Here is a 22799-nt window from a genome sequence, read left to right on the forward strand (position 1 = left end):
TGTTTGGTTCTACACAAAATAAATCAACATCTGTGAAATTTAGCACAAAGATTGAACCAATCAACATGGAGCTCAAGCCAGTAGGGAGAAATAAGGTTGGAGAGACTTCTTTCAAGAATTTAAAACCTATGGTTCTAAAGCCTAACACTAGATCCAGTATGGACTCCACAAAGAATCCCCTAGACTTTGCTCAGATGCAGGAAGTAGACTTTCCTCTTCCAAAACCTGATGGAGACAAAGTTCTAAGTGCAAGCATCATAAAGAAGAAGGAGACCAAGGACAAGGGTGAGAGAATGGACATGGCCTTTATCTATAGAGAGGGAAAGAGTATCTGTGTGATGCAAGGACATCCCAAATTTCTAAAGGCCAAAAGGGAAGAAACCAGAAGGTTGAAGAAAGAAGCTGTAAAACTCAAGGCTGACAAAAGAGCACAAGCAAAGCTTGAAAAACAGCTAAAGTCAAGCCAAGTTGAAGAAATGAAAGGAATTGAAGTCAGGGGTGAAGAAAAGATTGCTAACTTAGATGAGGTTCTTGGGAGCATATTTGGTGAAAATATGGAAGAAAGAGAGGAATGGCAGAAGGGAAACAGAAGAAAGGCCAAGGCACACAGAAGGAGTGAAGATAACCCTGAAGATACCAAATCTATATCTAAACCACTACCTTCCATACCTAAACCTTTTGTTGCTGATCCCTCTATAAATATCCATGGTGAACCAATCATTCCAAAAGAGGAACCTATTGATTGGGACAACATCACATTGCCTACCTTTTTAACCACTCTACCACTACCAAAGAAACAGAAAAGAAAATCTAAATCTACACCTCCCCTAACCTCTAAGAAATTCACTCAAAAACAAAAACCTAACCCTAAGCCACCCATTTCTAAAGATGATTATGTTCACATCTGTGACATAAAAGAAGCTTCAGACATTAATCTCTATCTGGATGAGCTGGAGGAAGTAAGGGGAATAGCTGCCTACAGACAGCTACCAGAGAGATTGGTTTTCAGATATAAGGGAGCTGGGGAAAGAACATGGCCTCTCTACAGGATTCTAAATGAAGGCTACTCTACCTTGATCAGAGTCTTTTCAGCCATCAAAAAGGATTCTGGCTTTACCAGAACAGCCAAGACTGAAATTCTCAACAAGATTGCCAACATAAGGAAGACTTGGAGGGAACCAAATGCTTTGCCCAGAACCTTACTCATACAAGAAAGGGGAACTAAAATTCACAAATCACCTCATTGGTTGATGGAATTTAGAGATGACAAAGGAGTCAGAAGATTTTTCAGACTTGAAGACCAACTCAAGATTGCCAGCAATGAAACTCTCAAAGAAATGCAATCTAAGTTGGATATCAGTGATGAAGATGAAGCTGAATTCTTCAGACAACTCCAACTCCAATTTGAGGAAAATGACAAAGGGCTAGGAAAGAAAACCAGGGAACAAAGAAGAAAATAATGATTTGCTCAGGCTAGAGGAGCACCCTTGGAAATACTGTAAATCTTCAATTACCTCCTAGTACATACACTTTTGCAGCACTTTTATATTTCTACTTAGTTTCAATTCAAATATTTGTTAAGTGTTTTGTTATCATCAAGTTAACCCTGAATTTATGCCTACAATTCTTATAGACATAAATAGGGGGAGATTGTTAGGAATATATGTGCATTAGTTTGATGATATGTTTAACAAAATACTTAAGTAGAAATTTAGTGTCAGTAGCCTCAACGGATAAGACCACTTTGGCTATCCGTTGATGGTGTAGCTTTACTTAGAAATAAGTCTAGTATTGTAGCATATTTCAGTCTCTGTATTTAAAATGTAATTCTTAGAAGTTGAGAGAAACTATAAGTCATGTTGACTACTAGATGATATGCAGATAGGAAGGCCAATTGTAAATATTTCATGCCTTGTAGTTTTGTATAAATGAAGTGGTATCAACGGATGACTTAAAGACCTTCAACGGATGAGAAGCTAAGCTTCAACGGATGTCTCTAAAGCTTCAACGGATAACATCCTTCAACGGATGAGAGCATCAACGAATAAATGCATCAACGGATGAAAGCTTCAACGGATAATATCCTTCAACGGATGAAGTCATTAACGGATGAAAGCTTCAACGGATGTTCTGCTAATTAGCCGTTGATAAGTGGTAGTTGTACCTACAGACAGAGGCACATGGGTTGACAGAGAAAACTGAGATGTGGCAGCCGAATTTCAGGATCAACAGAAAAAGCAGCCGTTCTTCTTTAGTACAAAGATGCAATAGTCAACAAAGTACTGGAGTGAACAGGAAAAGAAGCAAGTGAAGAACTTATTTTACTATTGTAATTTTATATTGTTTTTCACTTGTACACTTGGTAATATATAAACCAAGAAGAAGCTAGTAATTAGAGAGAGATTTTCCAGAGCTGTTAAGAAATATCTTGAGAGAAAATTCATCTAGTTTGTACTAGGATGCAGCTGTGATCAACATTGTTGAACACAGATTTTCTAATATACCATCTCTGGTGGAACAACAAATCCACCAGAAAAGTTTTTAAAGTTTGTTGTGTTCTTTACATTTTGTGTTTGAATATATATCTGTCTGCATTAGCTCAAAGCAATTCATACACTTGTTCATCTAGAACACACTGCTTTAATAAACTTCTCAAAACCTGAAAAAGTTTTGAGATTTACATTCAACCCCCCTTCTGTAAATCTCATTGTTAGTCCTCTAGGAATAACAGTTGTTCATCATAGAATTGAGACTTTCTTCTCCTTGAACAAACGATCCCATGCCCTTTTTCAGATCCTCAACTTCCTTTGTGAGCAGATCAATCTTTTTAGCTTGCTGACTTATGATTTCAGCTTGCTGAGATGGTTCTTCTGCTTGATTTGAAGGTGTTGCATCTATTAATTCTCTGAGTTTGAACAACTCCAAACATTCATCCCTTGCTTCAATCTCCTTCTTTAACTCTGTGATCTCCATTAATTGAGTCTTGTTTCTTTTGAGGAGAATTTTGTTGAAGTTTTCCACATGACTAACTTTAGCTTGAAGATCCTTGATTTCAGCCTCTTTGTCAGCTTGTGTAGGTACCTTCTTGTCAATCCAAGTATCTACTTTGCTCATCAAATCTTGAACCATAGTCTTGAGATAATTATTCTTCTCTTTTAGCTTGCTATTTTCAGCTTTAAGAGAATAATATTCACCCATAGATACATTCTTACATTCCTGCATGGTTAGTGGTTCCAAAACAATATTTTCAGAAGATAAATTATATTTACAAAAGTTTACCTCATTCTGATCTTCTTCTGAATCACTTTCTAGGTATCCACTTTCTGAATTTCCTCGAACAGAATCATCATCAAGTCCAACTAGGGCAAGATTGACCATGTCTCCACTTGAATCATCACTGGAAACCGAGTCATCATCACTCCAAGTCATTAGAGCTTTAGCTTTCTTCTTATCCTTGAAGACAGTTTGTTGTTTTAACTTCAATTTGTAGCAGTCCCGCTTATAATGGCCTGGCTTTCCACATTCTAAGCATGTCTGATCTTTAGAATCCTTGTTGGGCTTCTTGTTGTTGGAAAATCTGCCTTTATCTCTTTTCAGCTTGTTCTTCTTCTCGATCATCTTTCTGATCTTCCTGGATATTAAAGCTAGTTCTTCGTCTGACTCATCTTCAGATTCCAGTAAGCTATCATTAGTGTGAAGAGCTAATTGCTTCATTTGAGCAATTGGAGCTTGCATAGAACTTGATTGGCTTTCCTTGATTTTGCTTTCAAATTGTTTCAATTCTGCAAAAACAGCCAATTGATCCATAGTATCTATAGTTGGAGAGGATTCTAGAGTTGTTACCTTTGGTTCATAGATAAATGGCACATCACTAAGTATCTTCATGTTGATTTCCTCTTGTGGGATATGTTTGCCAAGCTGCTTTAAGGCATTCAGATTTATGTGGAATCTAGCTTGACTTTCTCGAATAGTTTCTCCCTCTTGAAGCTTGAAATTTCCAAACTCATTCATTAGTTTACTCAATTTCACCTTTCTTAAACTCTTGGATCCTTCGTGATACAATTCCAGAGTATCCCATATCTCTTTAGCTGATTTGCATGAAGAGACTTTATCACATTCACTAGGACATAACCCATTCATGAGAGAATTCCTAGCCTTTCCATTGAAGCTGTATTTGATTAGTTCAGCCTCTGTGAGATCATCAACGTCTTTCACTTTGCCTTCTTTGTCCTTGAACTCAAAAGGACCCTTCTGAACAACTCTCAAAGCTAGTGGCTCCCTGGATAGATACACTTCCATGCGACCTTTCCACCAGTTATAGTTTTCTGTACCAAGCAAGAGAGGTGCTCGGTAATCTGAGGTTCCTTCGGGATATTTGTCAGCCATTTCGATCGAATACTATTCCTGTTACAGAAAGATTAGTATACCAAAGCTCTGATACCAACTGAAATTACACCTAGAGGGGGGGGTGAATAGGTGATTATGGCTAACTAGGATTACTTTTAAATTTTACCCGATAATAGCTTACTAAGATTTTATCAACTGAACTATAATCTGACAATGATAGTAAGCTGAGATGACTAAATGCAATGCAGAAAATAATGTGCAGGAAAGTAAATAGAACACACAAGAATTTTAGCCAAGTTCGACCCCTAAGCCCCTATGGTCTACATCCTGGTCCCTTACCAACTTGGTAAGAGAATATATTATTGATCAATGAAGGTTACAACTACAAGATACAACAATATATCTCCCTTTATCCCAGCTGCTGATAATGGCTTGCTGAAACCCTGTTTAAGAACCTGCTCTCTAAGTACTATACTACCCCGTAGTACAAACTCCTCTAGCAAGTACCACTAAACCCTTGTTTCCCTAGCCAACTTATCCAGCAACTAATCAATACAATTGAACAATTCAAATCAGTGATAAAGTTTACAACTCAAACTATAAACTCTCTCTAAGATAAAACACGTGTATATAATTAGAGCTCGAGAGTATTTTGAAATCAATAAAGATCAGGAGTTGTGTGCGTTCTTGCTTGCAAAGTCGTCTTTTTTTAAACTGCAAGAAAACCTCTTATATAACCACACATTAACGTTCGAAAACTGCCTCAACAAATTACAACGGCTAGAATCCAATTCTACCGTGTAAGATCGTTGGGATGGTTTTTCCAACGTTCATGTGTACGTTAGATAGAAGAGAAACACAGAAGTCCAACGTTCAGAAAATATCTCTTCTATTTAGTAGAGGATAAAACGTTTTAATTAGAAGATAGGAGAAAGAGTTTGAAAGAGAAACAAACTCCTATTCTTTAGGAAATCAATTTGAATGATTAAAAACGTTTTATAAATGAGCTCTCTATATATCATGCACGTTTAATATATTAGAGAAGTCCTTACAACTGATATATATGAAGATCCTATAAAATCTCCATGAAATTCGACTTCCTTGTTGAATCTGGACTGTGCATCTTGGCTTGTTGTTATTCTGACAATCGTGATCATAGCTTGCTGATATAGATTACTGTCTTATGATAGCTTGCTGCCATGATACTTAAACAGCAATGATATCAAGCTGTTATATCCTGCAAACATTCTCAAATAACAACATGATGGCTTGCTGTGTTGTGATCATCAAAACTAAGGAGTTACAGTAGATCATTTCCTTGAGGTCTTTCTGACCCTCCTCTTCATCATCGGAAATGAGTTCGGGGGTAGGGTCCCTCCGGGTTCTTTTTCCTTTTGTTTTAGTTAGGAGTCTTTCCTCCTCCATCTGCATTCTTTTCTGAATTTTTTGCTCCAGCTTTTCCTCCTCCTCTTTTCTTATCTTTTCTCTGATTTCTTCTAGCTTTTTCTTTCTGGTTGCTTTTGTCTCCTTCTTGCTAGGCTCCTTTTGATTCTTTTTTGCCTTAGCCCCAATTCGGTCGAAGACAGATCTCCTGGATTGCTGAGAGTCCCCGGACTCTTCTTGCTCATCATCTTGCTCAAATTCCATCTGAGCCCGGGCCTGTTCATCTCTGTAGAGCCTGATTGCTTCAGCGAGTTCATGGCTTGTTAAGTTAGCCATATGCTCCTCTGCAACTGGAACATTGGTGTACTTGTACTGATTTAGCTCTATGACATTTCTAGTATCCCTGATTGGAGTATGCTGTGTCAGTGGTTGCTCCTGGAAGGTCTCCCTGTCTCCCCCAGGTTCTTGAACTTGAGAGGGGTCTTGATCCTGAATGTGGGTACTGGCGGAGGGCCTACCAGCTGTACTTTTTCCTGCTCTTGCCATTACCATAAATGTACAAACAACTGACCAAGATTTGAGGCTACAAATGTGGATCTGAGGTTGCTTTTTTGAAGATTACAAAAAATTTCCAGAATAACAGCAAGCAAATTTTCTGGGTTTTGCTAACAACAATACTAAGCAAGAACAACAGGCTCTTGAACACAAAAGAAAATATGCAAGCTAAAACAGTTCTGGGTTTTAAAATCGTCAGGACTATCAAACCCCAGGCTTCAAGATTACCAAGATTATCAAACCCTAAACAACTAAAACTTAACAAACAAGAGTGGGCTCACACAAACTTGGCCTAAAGCAACAAGCTCATACAAACGTGGCTAAAATGAAAACTCATATTCAAGAAAGGGTTTGGTTGTTTATGTTCTTACAGGTTTGAAAGTGGACTCTCTCAAGAGCTTGCTGATGAAGATGAATCCAGGGGCACCGAGACCCAAGGATGGAGCCCCCTCCTTCTAGCGCCAAATGATAACTCCGGTGAGCGGGCGGCTCCGTCCGACGGCGTTCCTGGACCTTCTATGCGTGGATGGGGTGTAGCTGTTGGTTGGGCGCCTGCAAAACAACACCGGAAGGGGGGTTTGGCTCCCACGGCGCCTCCGGTGTGAGAATGAGAACAGGCTTTGGAGAAGATGAAGGGATATATGTTTATGTAATTTAGAGGCTGCTGTGTATGTGTGTTTTTATGTGATGGCTGCTGTATGTTTTTGAGTGTATGTGAGTGTGTGAGTGCAAGAGAAATTATTATCCAACCCCTAAACCCTTAAGTCTTGGGGGTATATATAGCCCCAAGGTAGGGTTTAGGGGTAGTTACCTCTAAATCTGGGCCGTTGGATCTTGGAACCGGAGGACGCCTGGCTTGGGCGGATTGCTTACACGCGTCCAGGGGAGGACCACCTCCAGAGTGTCCTAACGGCCTCTGACACGCGTCGTGCTTGTCTGGAGTGTCGGTTGTTGATAGCTGTCATAGTCACGTGCCCACGTACCCCTCCTTGGCGGGTTGTAGGATGTGCATGTGTTTGCTGGGACCCTGCTCATGGCAGTCTGAATCCCGATCCGGATCCGGGTGGGCATTAGGTCCGGGCTCCCTGTTGGATCCGGATCCGGGTCATGGGATGGGCCCGGGCCTGGTCTCTCCATTTGACTGTTCTGGGAGAGGGGGGTCTCGGTCCATCGATCGAGCCTGGTATCCTTTAGATCCGAATTGAATCCCAGTCGGGTCTCTTATACCCTATCAGTGATCAATGCAATACAAAGGAAAAAAGGAGTATCAATGTGAGGTGAGAGATGTCTACAAGGCTTGTCAATCAGTTTTATCGGAAGAAGTGATGTTAGTATTACCCATGCTAGCAAACAAGACGGCACATTTAATGGCCCGATTATCTTGTGAGCTCAATAGCTATAATATTTTTGAGGCTCCTCAGTAGGGGTGTAATCGATCCAGCCGAGCCGAATACTGCCGGGCTCGGCTCGAGTTCGATCGAGCCTTTAACTTCAATTTCGAATCTCGGCTCGTAAAAGATTCGGTAGGCTCCAGTTCGGCTCGAAAACTCGAATTAATTCACTAAATATTAACAAAAAAAATCAAAATATGATCGGTTCGACTCGAGTGCGGCTTGGGTTCGGCTCAAGTTCAACTCGATAAAAATAAATAATATATAATAAATATTAAATATTTACATAAAAATATATTTATAATAAAAATATTAAAAATAATAGAAGCTCGATAAGGCTCGCGAACCTTACGATCCGAATAATTTGAAGCTCGAACTCGGCTCAGTTAAAAATTCGAAAAGCTCGAGCTCGAGCTCGGCTTAATTATTTTTAAACCAAATTTGAATTTTTTACAAGCCGACCTCGAGTAGCTCACGACGGTTTGGCTCGTTTACACACCTACTCCTCAATATATGGTGTTGGTGACACTTACGTATGATGATATATGATCTTTCTTTATTCTCAAAAAATAATATAAAAAGAAAAAGAAATTACCGGGTTTATTTCTTTTGTTAGTATTTATTTTTATAAAAATAGGCATTGTCGTTGTCCTTTTTATGTTTAGATTTATTTAATATCACCCATTTCCTATTTGATCGCCCACTGATTATTTATATTCCTTTTTATAACTTATTTTCTTAATTTCAATTAAAATCTCTTCTATATATAATAGGATAACATTGGGACAAAATAGTGAGACTTTTTATTCTCAGTTAAATGGCGGATTTGCCCCTATATCTACTCCCTTAATTTTGTACTAAAATCAAGTTAGTGTTTTGCTACAAATCATGGGTTCTTTGTAAGTAAAGAACTCAGCTTCTTACTTGAGAGAGTTACAAGAAAAACTAGATCTGTTTGATACAATATAAAAGCAAAGGACTAGTGTTTACTTTATAGATTAGTAAACACAGGTTTACAAAGCATGCAATAAGATGTATTAAACCCTACTTTAAGTTATATCTAAACCTTTCCATTTCTGGCTTATAGTATCTTTGCAAATCTTAAGAATCTGTGACTTTCCTCTGTCAGTTACATTTGATCTTGCACTCTTCAAGCTGCTTTTGTAGACTTTTCAATCTAACTGATTAGATCGTTTATTGATTGATAATCTTGAATATTTAACTTGTCTGCATTCTATAGTTGAGCTTCATATCGAGATCTCCAGTTTGATCTATAAAGAACTGATATCTCGATAAGTATAATGGCTTATCGAGATCTCTGAATTCTTTATAATTATCTTTGACTTGTCGAGGTCTTTGAGTTCTCTATAAGTGAACTTGGTTTGTCGAGGTCTCCAAATTTCTGCATGTGGAAATGACTTATCGATATCTCTGCATACACATATTGACTTATCGATATCAGTGATATCTCTAATGAGAAAATTGACTTGTCGATATCTCCAATCTTTATATCTTCATTTTGACTTGTCGATATCTCTGAGTTATTTAATGCAGAAATGACTTGTCGATATCTCAGAGATCTCTATATACATTTTGACTTGTAGATATCTCCGAGATCTCTAATGATAATTTGACTTGTCGATATCTCCAATCTTCATGTCTTCATTTGGCTTGTCGATATCTCTGAGACTTCTCTATAAGCTATTTTGGACTTCTCGATAAGTCATTCTGGAGTTCTCGAATGACTTCTCTATATGACTTGATCTATGACTTGTAGATATCTTTACTTAGAATATTTTTTCTAAAACGGATTTATTCAACTCCAAACTTCTTCACAATTTCTCTGAGGCATGATCTTCTTGATCTTCTTCCAGAATTTATTCTTAGACTTGAGACTGTTTATAAAAAAATACTTCAGTCTAATCTTTAACATTTTTACAGACTCAATTAATACAATACAAAATACAAATTTAGATTATAATACAACGAATTCTTAGGGCCGTCAATTTAACTTAATCTTGTTATAGTACACACATATCTTGCACAACACTAACTAGTTTCGGGAAGTAACTAGGTTTGGGTATAAAACACGTTTCACTTGGTGTAACTACCTTTATCTAGTATACTTTTATAGTTTTTCTATATTTTTTGTCAATGTGTTCTATAGTTTTTTACGTGTCATGTGTTTTAGTACTTAACTTTTTAGTGTATTACACTTGTTTTATATTATGTAATTTTTTATACTTAATATATATATTTTGGTTGTTTAAATATTTTTATATATTCACTAATTATATTTCTTTTAATTGTTTTTTGTAAAAAAATTAAAATCATCTTATATTTTCTACAATTTTCTGTTCCCTATTTCCCCCTATTTCCCTGTACTCTAAATTTTTATAGATTTTGTAATTTTTTATTTTCAATCAAATTTTAGTTTATTCTTTGATTTCTTCTATAAAGTATATCTTATACCTTATGTCTTTTTTTATTAATGTTCTGTCATTTTTTTGGGTTCATAAATATTTTTATGTTATTTAATTTATTTTTGTGTCTTGTATGTATTTTACATCTGTTCTGTAAAATTTTAATTTATCCTTCAATTTTGTGTATACTCTATATCTGGTGTTCTGTATATTTATTTTCTAAAATTCTCTAACTTTTATATGTTTTAAAAATATTTTTTGTTCTACTGTTCTATATTTAATATATTTTAGTTTTTATATTCTCTAATTTTTTTTATGTACAATACATTTTTGACTAGTGTTCTGTAATTTTATATTAATATTTTGTAATTAATATATTATATGCAGTTTTTGAAATTTATATATATTTACAAATTAATGAATTTAAGTAATGAAAATACAACATAACAAAATAAACTTGGTGTTGGTTGGTTGTTTTTCAAACTACGTTAAGCTAAAGTCATGCAGGAAGTTTTGCATTCTAGGAGGATCTGGACCATTAATTTTGCCTCAATTGGTTGAGTTACCGCTTGATCTCTTCACTATATATATATATATATATATATTGATTTAGTTAGCTACATATTTTTAAATAATTAAATTTGCGATTAAGATAATAATTTTGATCAATATATAACATGTAAAGAAATTTATTATATAAAATATATAAATAAATTAAGATATAACATGTATTTAATAAATAATTATTATTTTTTAAGTAATCGTCTTATTAAAATCTATGATATTATATATAAGAATTAATTAAAAATGTCAAATAATCATGTTCACACTAATACGAAAAATAAATAAATAATGTTTAGAATGTGTGTTTATTCAATAAAAATTAGAAAGTATATGTTACATAATTTAAGAAAAAAATAGAATATTATATTTTAGTTATTTGACTAAATTGACGGTAAAAAATAAATAAGTCAACAATTATGAAATAAATTGAGTAGTGTTAAATGTACACATAATTCATAAATGTATTCAATTTTTGATTTAGAACACCATATTTAGACTTATTTCAAACTTAGCATGAGAATCTACTCAATTTTTAAAAAAATACAAAATTTGACCATTTTTCGAACAGTTGAAATACACTTTTTAATTAGCAAGAAAGTTTGTTTACCGGATCCATCACAATGCTATGTCAAAAAAATAAGGTGTTTGTAACCACCTACATGCACGTGAATTAATGTGCTATATCAATGAAATAAGGTGTTGTAACCACCTACATCCATGTGGATTACTATATTCGAGATCTTTAAGGAGTTAATGAATATTATATGTAAAAATTGCAAGATGGATTTATTGTGATTTATCGTGGATTTGACCCGATTTATGAAAAGTACTCAATATTTAGTATAAGAGAATTTTTAAATAGCAAATTAGATATTCTAATATACATTCATACATAATCAAAAGAAGTTATTTTTTTCTTACAATAAAAAAATCCAGCAATTAAGTAATTTGAAAAATGAATTAACTTTTAAAGATTTTAGATAGTACCCTAATCAAAAAATTATAAATTGTAAACAATTTTATATAATTAAAATTATATATGAATTTAAAAGTTTTTGAATAAAACAAGAACTTCTTGCAATTGTTTAATTTGGTATGAGACTATTCATTTTACGATAAAATTATTTTCGTATTTGAAATTATAATGTACGAATGAAACTTATATATATACTAAAATATATGATTTCATTCAATTTATTATATGTTAAAAATGAAAAATAATTATATTGATCACATAAATTATCGTATTATTTCTTTAATAATAACATTAAAGCGATAGAAATTTATATACTAATATTTATAAATATTTTATTGAATTTAGAAAATTATTGAATTTGTATATGAAAAAAAGTTGAAATCATTTAAAAAATGAAAAATGATTAAAATAATATAATATTAATTTTTATACTAGAAAACAATAACAGTAATCCTTTAAGTAGTATATATGTATGCATTGTTAATTAAACATTTGGAAATAATTTAAACACTTGAACTCCATAAATTTTTGAATGGAGTGAGACATATTCTATAAAAGATTTTTATCACCTTACACTCATATAAATGAATTAAGTAAATTATAATAAATAAGACAATCAAAATATTTGTTATAAGTTATAACCAGAATCATAAAGCCTAGAAGAAGAAGAAAAATTGCAAATATTCATTGAACATAAAGTATTTAAAGTGCTATTTTTGGTACATTTTAATTAAATTATTAAGAAATATACTTTTTTCGCTAAGTTATTAGAAACTATATCCTATTTATTAATCGCAAAAAAATAAAATTTCAAAAATTTTATACGCTGAATTGATATATTGCTAGAAAATATCCCGTGCCCTGGTTTATACCTTAATACCTTGAACCATTGAATAAATTAACATGTAAACTAATTTTAAAATTAAAAATAATTAAGTTTTAGTTTTATTTTTTATAAATTCACAATAATTTAGATTTATTTGTATCTTAACTTAATATATGAATAAATGGTATTATTATATGATTAACTAAAACCATTTACTAAAATCTAAATAAACAATATTGTTAATAATATAAATACATTTAACCTTTCAAAAATTAGATAATGTTAGAAAAATTATATAAATAGATAAATTACATTACCTTTTTATTCCTTGTTTGAGTGAAATCAACTCTAAAACAATTCAATATTTTCATTTCCTTTTGCGTCGATTTTCTTCTGAATTCATTTCTTAGTCCTATGGCAAACTAAACAGTACAAACTTTTTAGGCTGTCTAACATACTTATAAAATTTATTGACGAAAGAATGCTAAAGATAAAATTTTATAAATTAAGTTTAATACCAGTTTTAAGGGTGAAAATCAAAATATCCAGGGGAGATTTGTCCAAAATACCCACCGGCGGAAAAACCGCCCAAAATACCCACTGAATACGCAATACTATCATGCGTATTCTATTTTTTAAAAAAAATACAAAGAATACGCATGTGAGACATGCGTATTCACTCTGAGAATACGCATATCTCACATTCGTATTCTTTGTATTTTTTTTAAAAATAGAATATGCATCTGTAACATGCGTATTCGGTGGGTATTTTGGGCAGTTTTCCCGCCGGTGGGTAATTTGGGCACTTGAAACTGGAATGTGGTGGATTTTGGGCATTTTTTCTTCTTTTAAATCTCGGTAGTTCTTTAAAAAATTAATATTCCTCGATTATGCCTTATTATTTATGAAAAATCAAAAAACATTCCTTAACGTCACATTTCTAAATGAAATATTTAAAAAATTTATAAAAAATACTCATATTTTTTAAATTTATTTTCAAAAATACGATAAAAATTACACAACATATAAGATTACAAATGTTTGCATGTAAGCTTGCATCGAATTTTTGAAAAGGAACATAAATTGCAACTTGAGTAGTTTTGAAAAATTCTCAAATATTTGTTACTCCTTTTATACCTTCTTTGTCATGCCATTTTTTTTACTTAACTAATTATTTAAAGATTGGATATATTTATCTAAAATAAGATTTCAAATATAAAAAATGTTGTTAATGTTGATATAGAATAAAATATCTTAAATTACTAGAAATCATTATTTTATACACCCTGAAACTTACCCTTCAGCCTAAGAACGAAAGGAATAGAAAATTAATTAATTTCTTTTCTTCCCAAATCTTTTCAAAATTTGAAAGAAAATTTTGTGACAAATACATAAGAAATTTCTCCTAAATTTGTAGGTTTCTTTTTATTTCCTTCTTAAAATATTACTTAGAAACAAGTTAAGGAAAATTCTCTTCATTTCTTTCAAAAAAATCGGAGGTGTTAGTATTTTGACAGGAAATCACTAAATTCTGTAAATTCTAAGAAACCATAGAAGTTGCGGGACTTCCTCTTCTTCGGCCAAATTTTACAAATATTGTTAAGCAGCAACTCCAAATTTCAATGGTACAAAATTCTTAAAAAATTTAGCATTAAAGAACTTACAAAATTCTTTACATTTCTTTTTCAATCCTTGGCATGGATCTTAAGGTTTATGTAAAGTATATTTTTATAATTAATTTTAAAAAAAATCTCAATAAAAATTTAAACATTAAATTTTTATTCAGAATAATTTTTTATAGAAAATATAATTTATAGAACTATACTCTATATATTGTATAACTTAAAATGCGTGTTGAAGCATCAATGTAAATAATAGACAAAGAGGATGGACTATTTATAATTGAAGGTAGTTAAAATGGTACCGTAATTATGGGCAAATTTGTCATTAGATATTATTAATAGTTATATATTTAAACTAACAATAAATAGAAATTAATTAGTAAAAATATAATAAATAGAAATTAGTAATATTATTAAATTGTGTACCTTGTTGCTAAAATTGTGAATGTTAATGAGATGTGTAGATATTATTTTGCATTTCTCCTTTTAAATTATATTTAAATATATATAGTAGAATAAATTTATTGAATGGAGAAATATAATTTTATAATTTGAAATGCAATTTCAAGCAAAAAACACAACTAGAAAATAAAGTATAGTTTTAATAACATAAGTTTAAGCAAATATTGGGGTTTAAGATATCACTTTGTAATTTATTCAACAAATAAATTAATTTAACTGTATGTTAGCTTATCGAAAAATATTTATAAAATGATTACATATCGCATGCACGGTACTAATAGAATTTAAATGTATAATTGGAGTAAGGAGTTAATGCTGTAAGGTTTGGTGACATAAGTTTACACAACAATAAACACACCTATAATTACACAAAATTCAAGAGATGTATTCAAAATTATTTTTTCATAATGTAAAATATTATAATAATTTTAATAATAGTTAGCAATTGATAAAATTTAAATCTAATAAAATTTCGATTCAATAATACAACCAAAAATTACATAAAGCAAAAATAAATTTAAGGCTTATTAACCTTTTGGCCCCTGAAGTTTATGTGTTTATACCTATCAGCCCCCGAATTCTGTAGGCGTACCCATAAAACCCCAAGGTATGTACTTACATACCTTTTAACCCCTAACCTGATATTATAATAAAAACGTTACAAATCGGATGGGTAAAACTGTCTTTTTCTATTGGCATTCCCTCCAAAATGAAGAGAACTCCCGCCAAACCTCATAGCCCCTGTGGTTATATATGTATACAAATATGTGTGTATTAGCTGATATTTTATTAAAGGAGTAAAGAAAATGGAACCTAATTGTTGGTGTGGAAGAGCAGCAGTGCTAAGAACTTCTTGGACGGACGCAAATTCGGGAAGGCGATTCTGGGGTTGTTTCTGTTTCATGGTAAATATCGATGTAAATATCAATTTCTTGTATATGGGTTAAGGATAATCATAAATCTTTATGAAATTGCAGGAGGATCGGAGAAATTCATGCAACTTTCATTTATGATTTGACCCTCCTATGTGCCAAAGATCAAGAATGATTATTCATGGGCTGCTGAGAAAAATAGATTAGCTATAAGATGATTTGGGCAAACATGAGGCTGCTGTTGAAAAGAAAGGGAATAAGAGAAGCCCTATTTGTATTATATAATCATGATATTATTAGTGTGGGTGTTCGTAGTGTTGAACAAAGAAATGGAGTCGATGTCGAACGGATATGAATTACCTAAGTGAAGCTTTGTAGTAGTGAATAATGAAGTACCATGTATGACTATGTACTACTTTTGGCATCTATGTAATGAGAAGCAATAAGGAATGAAATAAAAATATTTGCAAAACAAAGTACTTTCATTACTCAGTGTTGTAGAAATCGGCGTATTAGCCGATTTATCGGCCGAAATATCGGCTGGAGAGATGTTGTCGATCTAATACCAGCTAATCACTGCAAAAAACGTATTGTTAATTTCGGTCAAAAGTCGGGTTAGAAATCGGGAAAGTCAACCATATATCAATTATTATACATACAAAAAAAGTCGGACACAAACACAACTGGGTCTTGAAGCTTGATATTTCTGGAGGAGAGGAGAGAAAAAGGGTATACAAACCTAACACAATCGACAAAGAAGAATCTATCAATATCAGAATCCAGAGGTATTGATTTCAATTTCCTCTAATTATATAGTTCTATGTTTCAACTTTGATTCTTGTTTCTTATAAATAATAGTTATAACCATATATAGCTCTTTTTAATTCTTATTTGTTGATGGAGATATGTATAGTTTTCTATATGATCTTCGAATATTTTAGAATGGGTAATGGTTCCTGTGTCTATATTTTGTTTTATCATCCCCAATCTCACTTTAGGGATTCATAATTTTTATTAAGTTGAATGAGTTATTAAGTTGAATGAGTTATGAGTTCTTGTAGAGTTACAGAATGGAAAACTCTCCTGATTGTAATCCATCAGCTGTTGATGATCCACTAAAGTGTAATTCTGAAGATATGGGATGGGAATTTGGTGAAATGGTTATAGCAGGAAATTCACAGAGGGTTAAATGCAAGTTATGTAGCAGAGTACTCAGTGGAGGTGTTTTTCGCCTAAAGCAACATATAGCTCGTGTTAAAGGGAATGTAGTATCATGTGATAAATCTTCTCCGATAGACCAACTAAAATGTAAACGAGCATTAGAGGAGATTAAGATCACCAAAGAAAACAAAAGGAAGACAAGTGAAGAAATCAGGAAAGATGTTAATATCACAATGAATAGCAATGAGTTTGATGATTGTGTTGACATAGACGGTATGAGCAAGAAACCACACCCACTAGGTCCAATTGATCAATATACAAGAGCAATATCCTCATCTGACAAAAAAAGACAACAACATATTAATGAGGCATTGTTCAAGAGTAGAACGAACGAGGTGCAACATATCTAGCTCAATGGGTTTACGAATCTGGGATTCCATTTAATGCAATTAACAATGATGGTTTTCGTAAGTTTGTTGAGGCTGTAGGACAATTTGGTCCTGGGTACATACCAGCAACTGAATATCAGTTGAGGGAACCTCTGTTAAAGCAAGCTGTTAATAGTACAAAAGAAAAAATGAAGGCACAGGAGGATGAATGGAAGGATGGGGGATGTTCCGTTATGACTGATGCGTGGTCCGACAGAAAAAGATGAAGTATAATGAACTTGTGCGTTAATTGCAAGATTGGAACTACTTTTTTATCATCAGTTGAATGTTCATTGGAGGCACATACAGGAAAGTTTATATTTGACTACGTAGACAAGTGGATTGAAAATGTTGGAAGTAAAGCTGTGATACAAGTTGTGACTGACAATGCTACCAATAACTTTGATGCAGCTAGACTCTTGAAGCAAAAGAGACCAAACATATTTTGGACGGCATGTGCTGCTCATACAATTAACCTTGTCCTGGAAGCAATTGGTAAATCTTTAATTTTTCTCGCATTTTAACCTACTGTACTTGCTAATTAGTTTACTAACCAATATACTTTAAACCAACTTTATGCAGGTAAAGTTCCAAATTTTAAGGCTGTGGTTGACCAGGCAAAGTCTTTAACTGTATATATTTATGCACATCATAAAACTTTGGCGTTGATGAGAAAGTTTACAAAAAAAGGGATATTGTGAGGCCAGGTGTTACCAGGTTTGCAAGTTCTTTCCTTACGATGCAAAGTATGTTAGAAAAGCAGGAAAATTTAAAATATATGTTTCTTTCTACTGAATGGAGTGGTTGTAAGTATGCTACTCAACCAAAGGGAATAGCAGCGTATAATACTATAGTTAGCCAATCTTTCTGGACCAATCTCTCATTTTGTGTAGAAGTTTTTAAGCCGTTAGTTAAGCTGCTAAGACTCGTGGATGGTGATTTGAGACCGTCAATGGGTTTCATTTATGGTCAAATTAAAGATGCTAAGAAAGAAGTCATTACAATATGTAAAGATGTAAAAGAAACATATAATCCTATTATGTACATCGTTGATTCAAGGATTAAAGATCGACTTGACGGGCCATTGCATTTGACTGGATATCTCTTGAACCCTTACTACTATTATAGAGATGATGAAGCGAAAAATGATTCTAATTGCATGGGAGCGTTCATAACTTGTGTCGAGGCCTTCTTCCCTGATGATTTTCAAATTCAAAATGTGGTCTCTAATATTGAGTTACACAAGTATAAGGCAATGAAAGGTATATTTTCAAAAAAGTTAGCCATTTCGGGAAGAATTAAGAATAATGACGATTTTAATCCAGGTAATAACTTTAAATATATGCCATCTTTCACTTAATTGACTCCATTTATGGTAAAGTAAAATTCATCAGTTTTAATTATTCTTTGCCATGATAGTTGCTTGGTGGTCTAATTATGGATCTGAGGCACCAAATTTACAAAAAATGACAATGAAAATACTTGGTCTGACCACAAGTTCTTCAGGATGCGAGAGGAATTGGAGCACCTTTGAAGGGGTTTGTAATTGTTAAATTATTGTTATTGTATTTATGCTCACTTACAATATAAGGTCCTCAGATTTTTAAATTCTATCTTTTATTGCTAGATTCATACTAAAAAGAGGAATAGGCTGGATTCAGAGAGATTGAATGATCTTGTATATGTCAAGTTTAATTCTAAGCTTCTTAACAAAAATAAAAAATTGAAGGAAAATTGTGATCCATTATTAGCAAATGATGCTCGGATGGCTCAAGAGTGGATTGTGGATGGTGGCGATGATGATGAGTCTGAAGGTTCTACAATCACCTGCAATGAAACAAACATCAGTAATGATCCAATTAGAGAACTTGATGAAGATGATTTTCTTTCTGAAGACGAGGAACCGTTCTTTAATGATGATCATATGTTTGGTGATATACATAATGAACGCTGGTAACACTTTTGACTACCTGGTTTCACCTTTTGGGTTGCGTATTTGCTATTATTAGTTTTAGAATTCCACAAGGGATTCATAGTATAGAAAAAGCACAATTTTTTATGGTGCTCTGGATATAAAATATTAGGAGGGATGTACTTTTACCTGTAAATATTTTCAATGTAAATGTGGTTGAATGACTTAATGTATTTAATTAGGTTTATATTTTTGCAGTTGACTAATGCAGATAACTAAAGTTATGGTTTTGCAGTTGATTCTTTTTTGTAAGAGCTATATTTTCATTCAGAAGTTTGCTAAAATCTTAAACATTTTTTATACTTCCTCACACAAATTTAAAAATAAATAATAAATTACTTCCGATTTCTCACCGATTTATCATTCCGATAAATCCCCGATTTCCGATAAATCGCTATAAGGTCCCTTCACCGATTTTATCCGATAAGCGATTTCTGTAACACTGCCACTACTACATAATTTAACAAGTTCAAAAGCACAAATTGATTTAGAATTTAACAAGTTCAAAGAAAAATAAAGTCTGAACTGCAAAACAAAGTGCATAACATTACATAGATTTCCAATAATATAGGTTCCTCATGGATCCTTTTTTTTCCTTAGTTGCTGAAGGGCCTGCTGCTTTTTTGTCATTCTTTATCTTTTGTAGTGCTTTTGCCAGAGCTCCAGGTGTGATTACACTTCTACCATGAGATAAAAAAGGTGCAGATTTGAGTTCTGTTTTTTCAACAATTGTTTTGTATTGCTTCACTGGTGGTACCTGTTTCTCAAATTTCATTGGACCAGTGTATGAGTTATGCTCAAATGGTGTGTTAACCTTTGTAGATGGATCCTCATCAAGACAAACTGGAGTGTCTTCTGTATTTTTAAACCTCCCAAAGGTTGTTTTGATGTACAACCTATTACTCCTTCTTGGTGCCAAATCTGTAGCAACAGCAGCTGGGGTTTTTCTTTTAAGATTATTTCCTCCAATATTCAACCTCTCAACAGGTTTCCTCCCTTGATCAATCTTGTCTTGCATTTCTTTTTTAATCTTCTTTCTGGTGGCCTCCTCTTCACTCTCAAGCATTATACCCTTACCCCTGTCTGTTACATTCTTCACAGTTGGATCCATGACCTTTTCTGTGCCACCCTTCTGCTTTTGTTTCAGTTGAATTTTCCTAGCAGCAACCATGATAGGGGAGTCAATAGTATTTGTTAGTCCTAACCTTCTGACTTTCAATTTTTGAATCCTTCTTGCAGCAACAGCTATAGGTGCATCATCCTCATCATCTACAGTTTGGCTTGGTTGTGTCATTGCTGGCCCTTCATCAGGAAAATCCAAGAGCATCTCATTGTGCTCATCAAGTCCTCTGCCTTCAATTTGATTGTAGGTTTCTTGAATTTCTTCTTCATCAGTTGGATTTACATCAACCAAGGGGTTAGGTTCAATTGGAGCTTCAGTTTGAGGATGTAGTTTGGGACATGTCCTCCTGTTATGTCCCACTTGGTGACACTCACCACACCTAAAAATGTTCAAATAGAAGTTAGTATACATAATGTGCAAACAAATAAGAACTTCAGATTTGCAAGAGTTTTTCATTCATTACCTCACACTTGTTTGAGGGGTCCTGCTCAAAATTCTAACTCCATTATGTTTTTTCTCAATGATATTTGGCATCTCAAGCCTTCTCTTCTTTATTGGCCTTCCTGGTTGCTTCTCCACTGTGGGGGGTCTCATAAAAATATTGTGCTTTTCCCAGGAACTGTGTCCATTCATAGGGAAAATAATTTCGGAATATGTTTTCTCATACCTCTCCACTGAATAAACTGGATCCACATAATCCTCCACATTTTTCCCAACCTATTTATGCAACTTATGGCATGGTGACATGGTATGCCACTAAGGTCCCATCTCCTGGATCCACATGTTCTGTCACCAATGTGGAATGCATACTTAGATCCATTTACAGTTGTGACCTCAAATTCATTATATCCTGCATAAGTGGAGTAGCAACCTCCACTCTATTTCTTGTATTTATCAAGAAGCTTCAATGTCTTAGGTGTTAGCTTATTTGGACCCCAACCTTCTATTTCATCCCTCTTGTTCAGCAACCTCCTCGTGAGATACTCCCTTATCATCTCTAGCATGACTAAAACACCCTGCTCTCTAGCCCTAAGTATGCACCTATTGAAACTTTCACACATGTTATTCAATAGAATGTCACACTTGCTGTCAATCCTGAAATGAGCTTTACTCCAGTGATGGAAAGGGACTTCTGTCAACCACTTCCAAGCATCCTCACTCTCCTCTTTCATGTAGTTCATGTTGGTTTCAAATGCTTCCACATTTGAAGCCCTAGCACAACTCCACAATCTATCTTTCAAATGCTTCCACATTTGAAGCCCTAGCACAACTCCACAATCTATCTTTCAAGGCTCTACCTCCAAACTTACCCTTGAAGTTGTTATGCATATGCCTAACACAATACCTATGCTCAGCCAAGGGTAACATTTCATCTACTACATTCAACAATCCCTTCTGTCTGTCACTAATAAATGTCCAACGCTCCCCAGAACCTATGTCTAAATCTGTAGCAACTAAGGCCAAGAACCACCTCCAAGAATCCAGTCTCTCAGCTTCAACCAAGACATATGCTAGAGGGTACATACAATTATTACCATCTACTCCTACAGCACATAGCAACTAACCTTCCTGCAACCAAGCTTAAATCCATGTTTCAACCTACCTAAGCAAATATACATCCTTCTGAAGGTCCTGTCATTAACTGCAGAAATGGAATCAATACATAGATCTTGTATTAAACTCCACTTAATCTAAAAAAATTAATAATTGAACAAATGAAGAAGTAGTACCTGGGTCTAACTCAATCTCAATAGTGGAGTTAGGATTTCTCTTGAGTAACTCAGATTTATAATCCCACAGTTTCTCAAACTGTTCCTCAAGGGTGCCATTAATGATCCTCATGCACTTTCTCCTAGCTTTTCTCAAAATGTGGTCCTTGAACTCAATCTGCAAATCTTTCAAGACAGTCTTGCCAAAGGCCTTAATTGGCCAGTTGGGATTGATTCTGAACTCTCGAAGGTATTTTTTAGCTAAATACCCAGAATTTATTAGGGGCAACCCAACTTGCTCTCTGGCACATGTATGGTCTGCAAATGGGATTGAATACACTAATAAACAAAGAAAATAATGTATTAAAAGGTGCATTGTAACAGTTAAAAATTGTACCTGGTCCCACTTTTTTAATTTGCATGCTTTTGTCAAAGTTGAGTGAAGCAACTAATATCCAAGGACATGGTGGTTTGCACACAGCCCTAACCCTCCTTCTGTCACTTTTCACAAACTTGATCATCCCACCCTCACTAGCAGAATGCTTCATAATTGCCTCTAGCTTCTGTGTGATTTTTGAATACCAAACCAACTCTCCATTTAGGATCATCTATCTCTTTGTACACTGGAAAAACTTTTCTTCTTCTCTGAGTTTGATTATCTTCATCACCGTCATTGCCTTGCAAGCTCTGAAGATCATCACTGTCTCCCTCACTTTCAGACTCCCTCTCTACCACTATTTCCTTACTAAGGCCAAGTCCCTGCCTAAGTCTACCTACCCATTCCACTTCTTCATCAATATTGTTAGTAAACAGCATGTCATCATCTGTCATGGAGTAATCACTATCCACAAAGTCATAATTATCAATTTCATCACTCCAATCTCCTACATCATTGCTAGCATCTCCTTCACTCCCATTAACATTTTCATCTTCAATTCCTACTAATTCATCCTCATTGGAATGATGAATATAAACATCTATTTTG

At 33.7% G+C, this 22799-nt stretch overlaps 1 protein-coding gene across 1 annotated transcript; it reads left to right on the plus strand.

The window, feature by feature from the left end:
* Nucleotides 1-17749: 17749 nt before the first annotated feature.
* Nucleotides 17750-18967, plus strand: LOC141714834 (uncharacterized). The gene is made up of 3 exons (XM_074518330.1): nt 17750-18335; nt 18430-18548; nt 18638-18967. Exons 1-3 carry the CDS (start codon nt 17750-17752, stop codon nt 18965-18967), a joined length of 1035 nt encoding a protein of 344 aa, XP_074374431.1.
* Nucleotides 18968-22799: the final 3832 nt, after the last annotated feature.

Source organism: Apium graveolens, chromosome 3, assembly GCF_009905375.1.
Source record: "Apium graveolens cultivar Ventura chromosome 3, ASM990537v1, whole genome shotgun sequence".
NCBI classification, from domain to species: Eukaryota; Viridiplantae; Streptophyta; class Magnoliopsida; order Apiales; family Apiaceae; genus Apium; species Apium graveolens.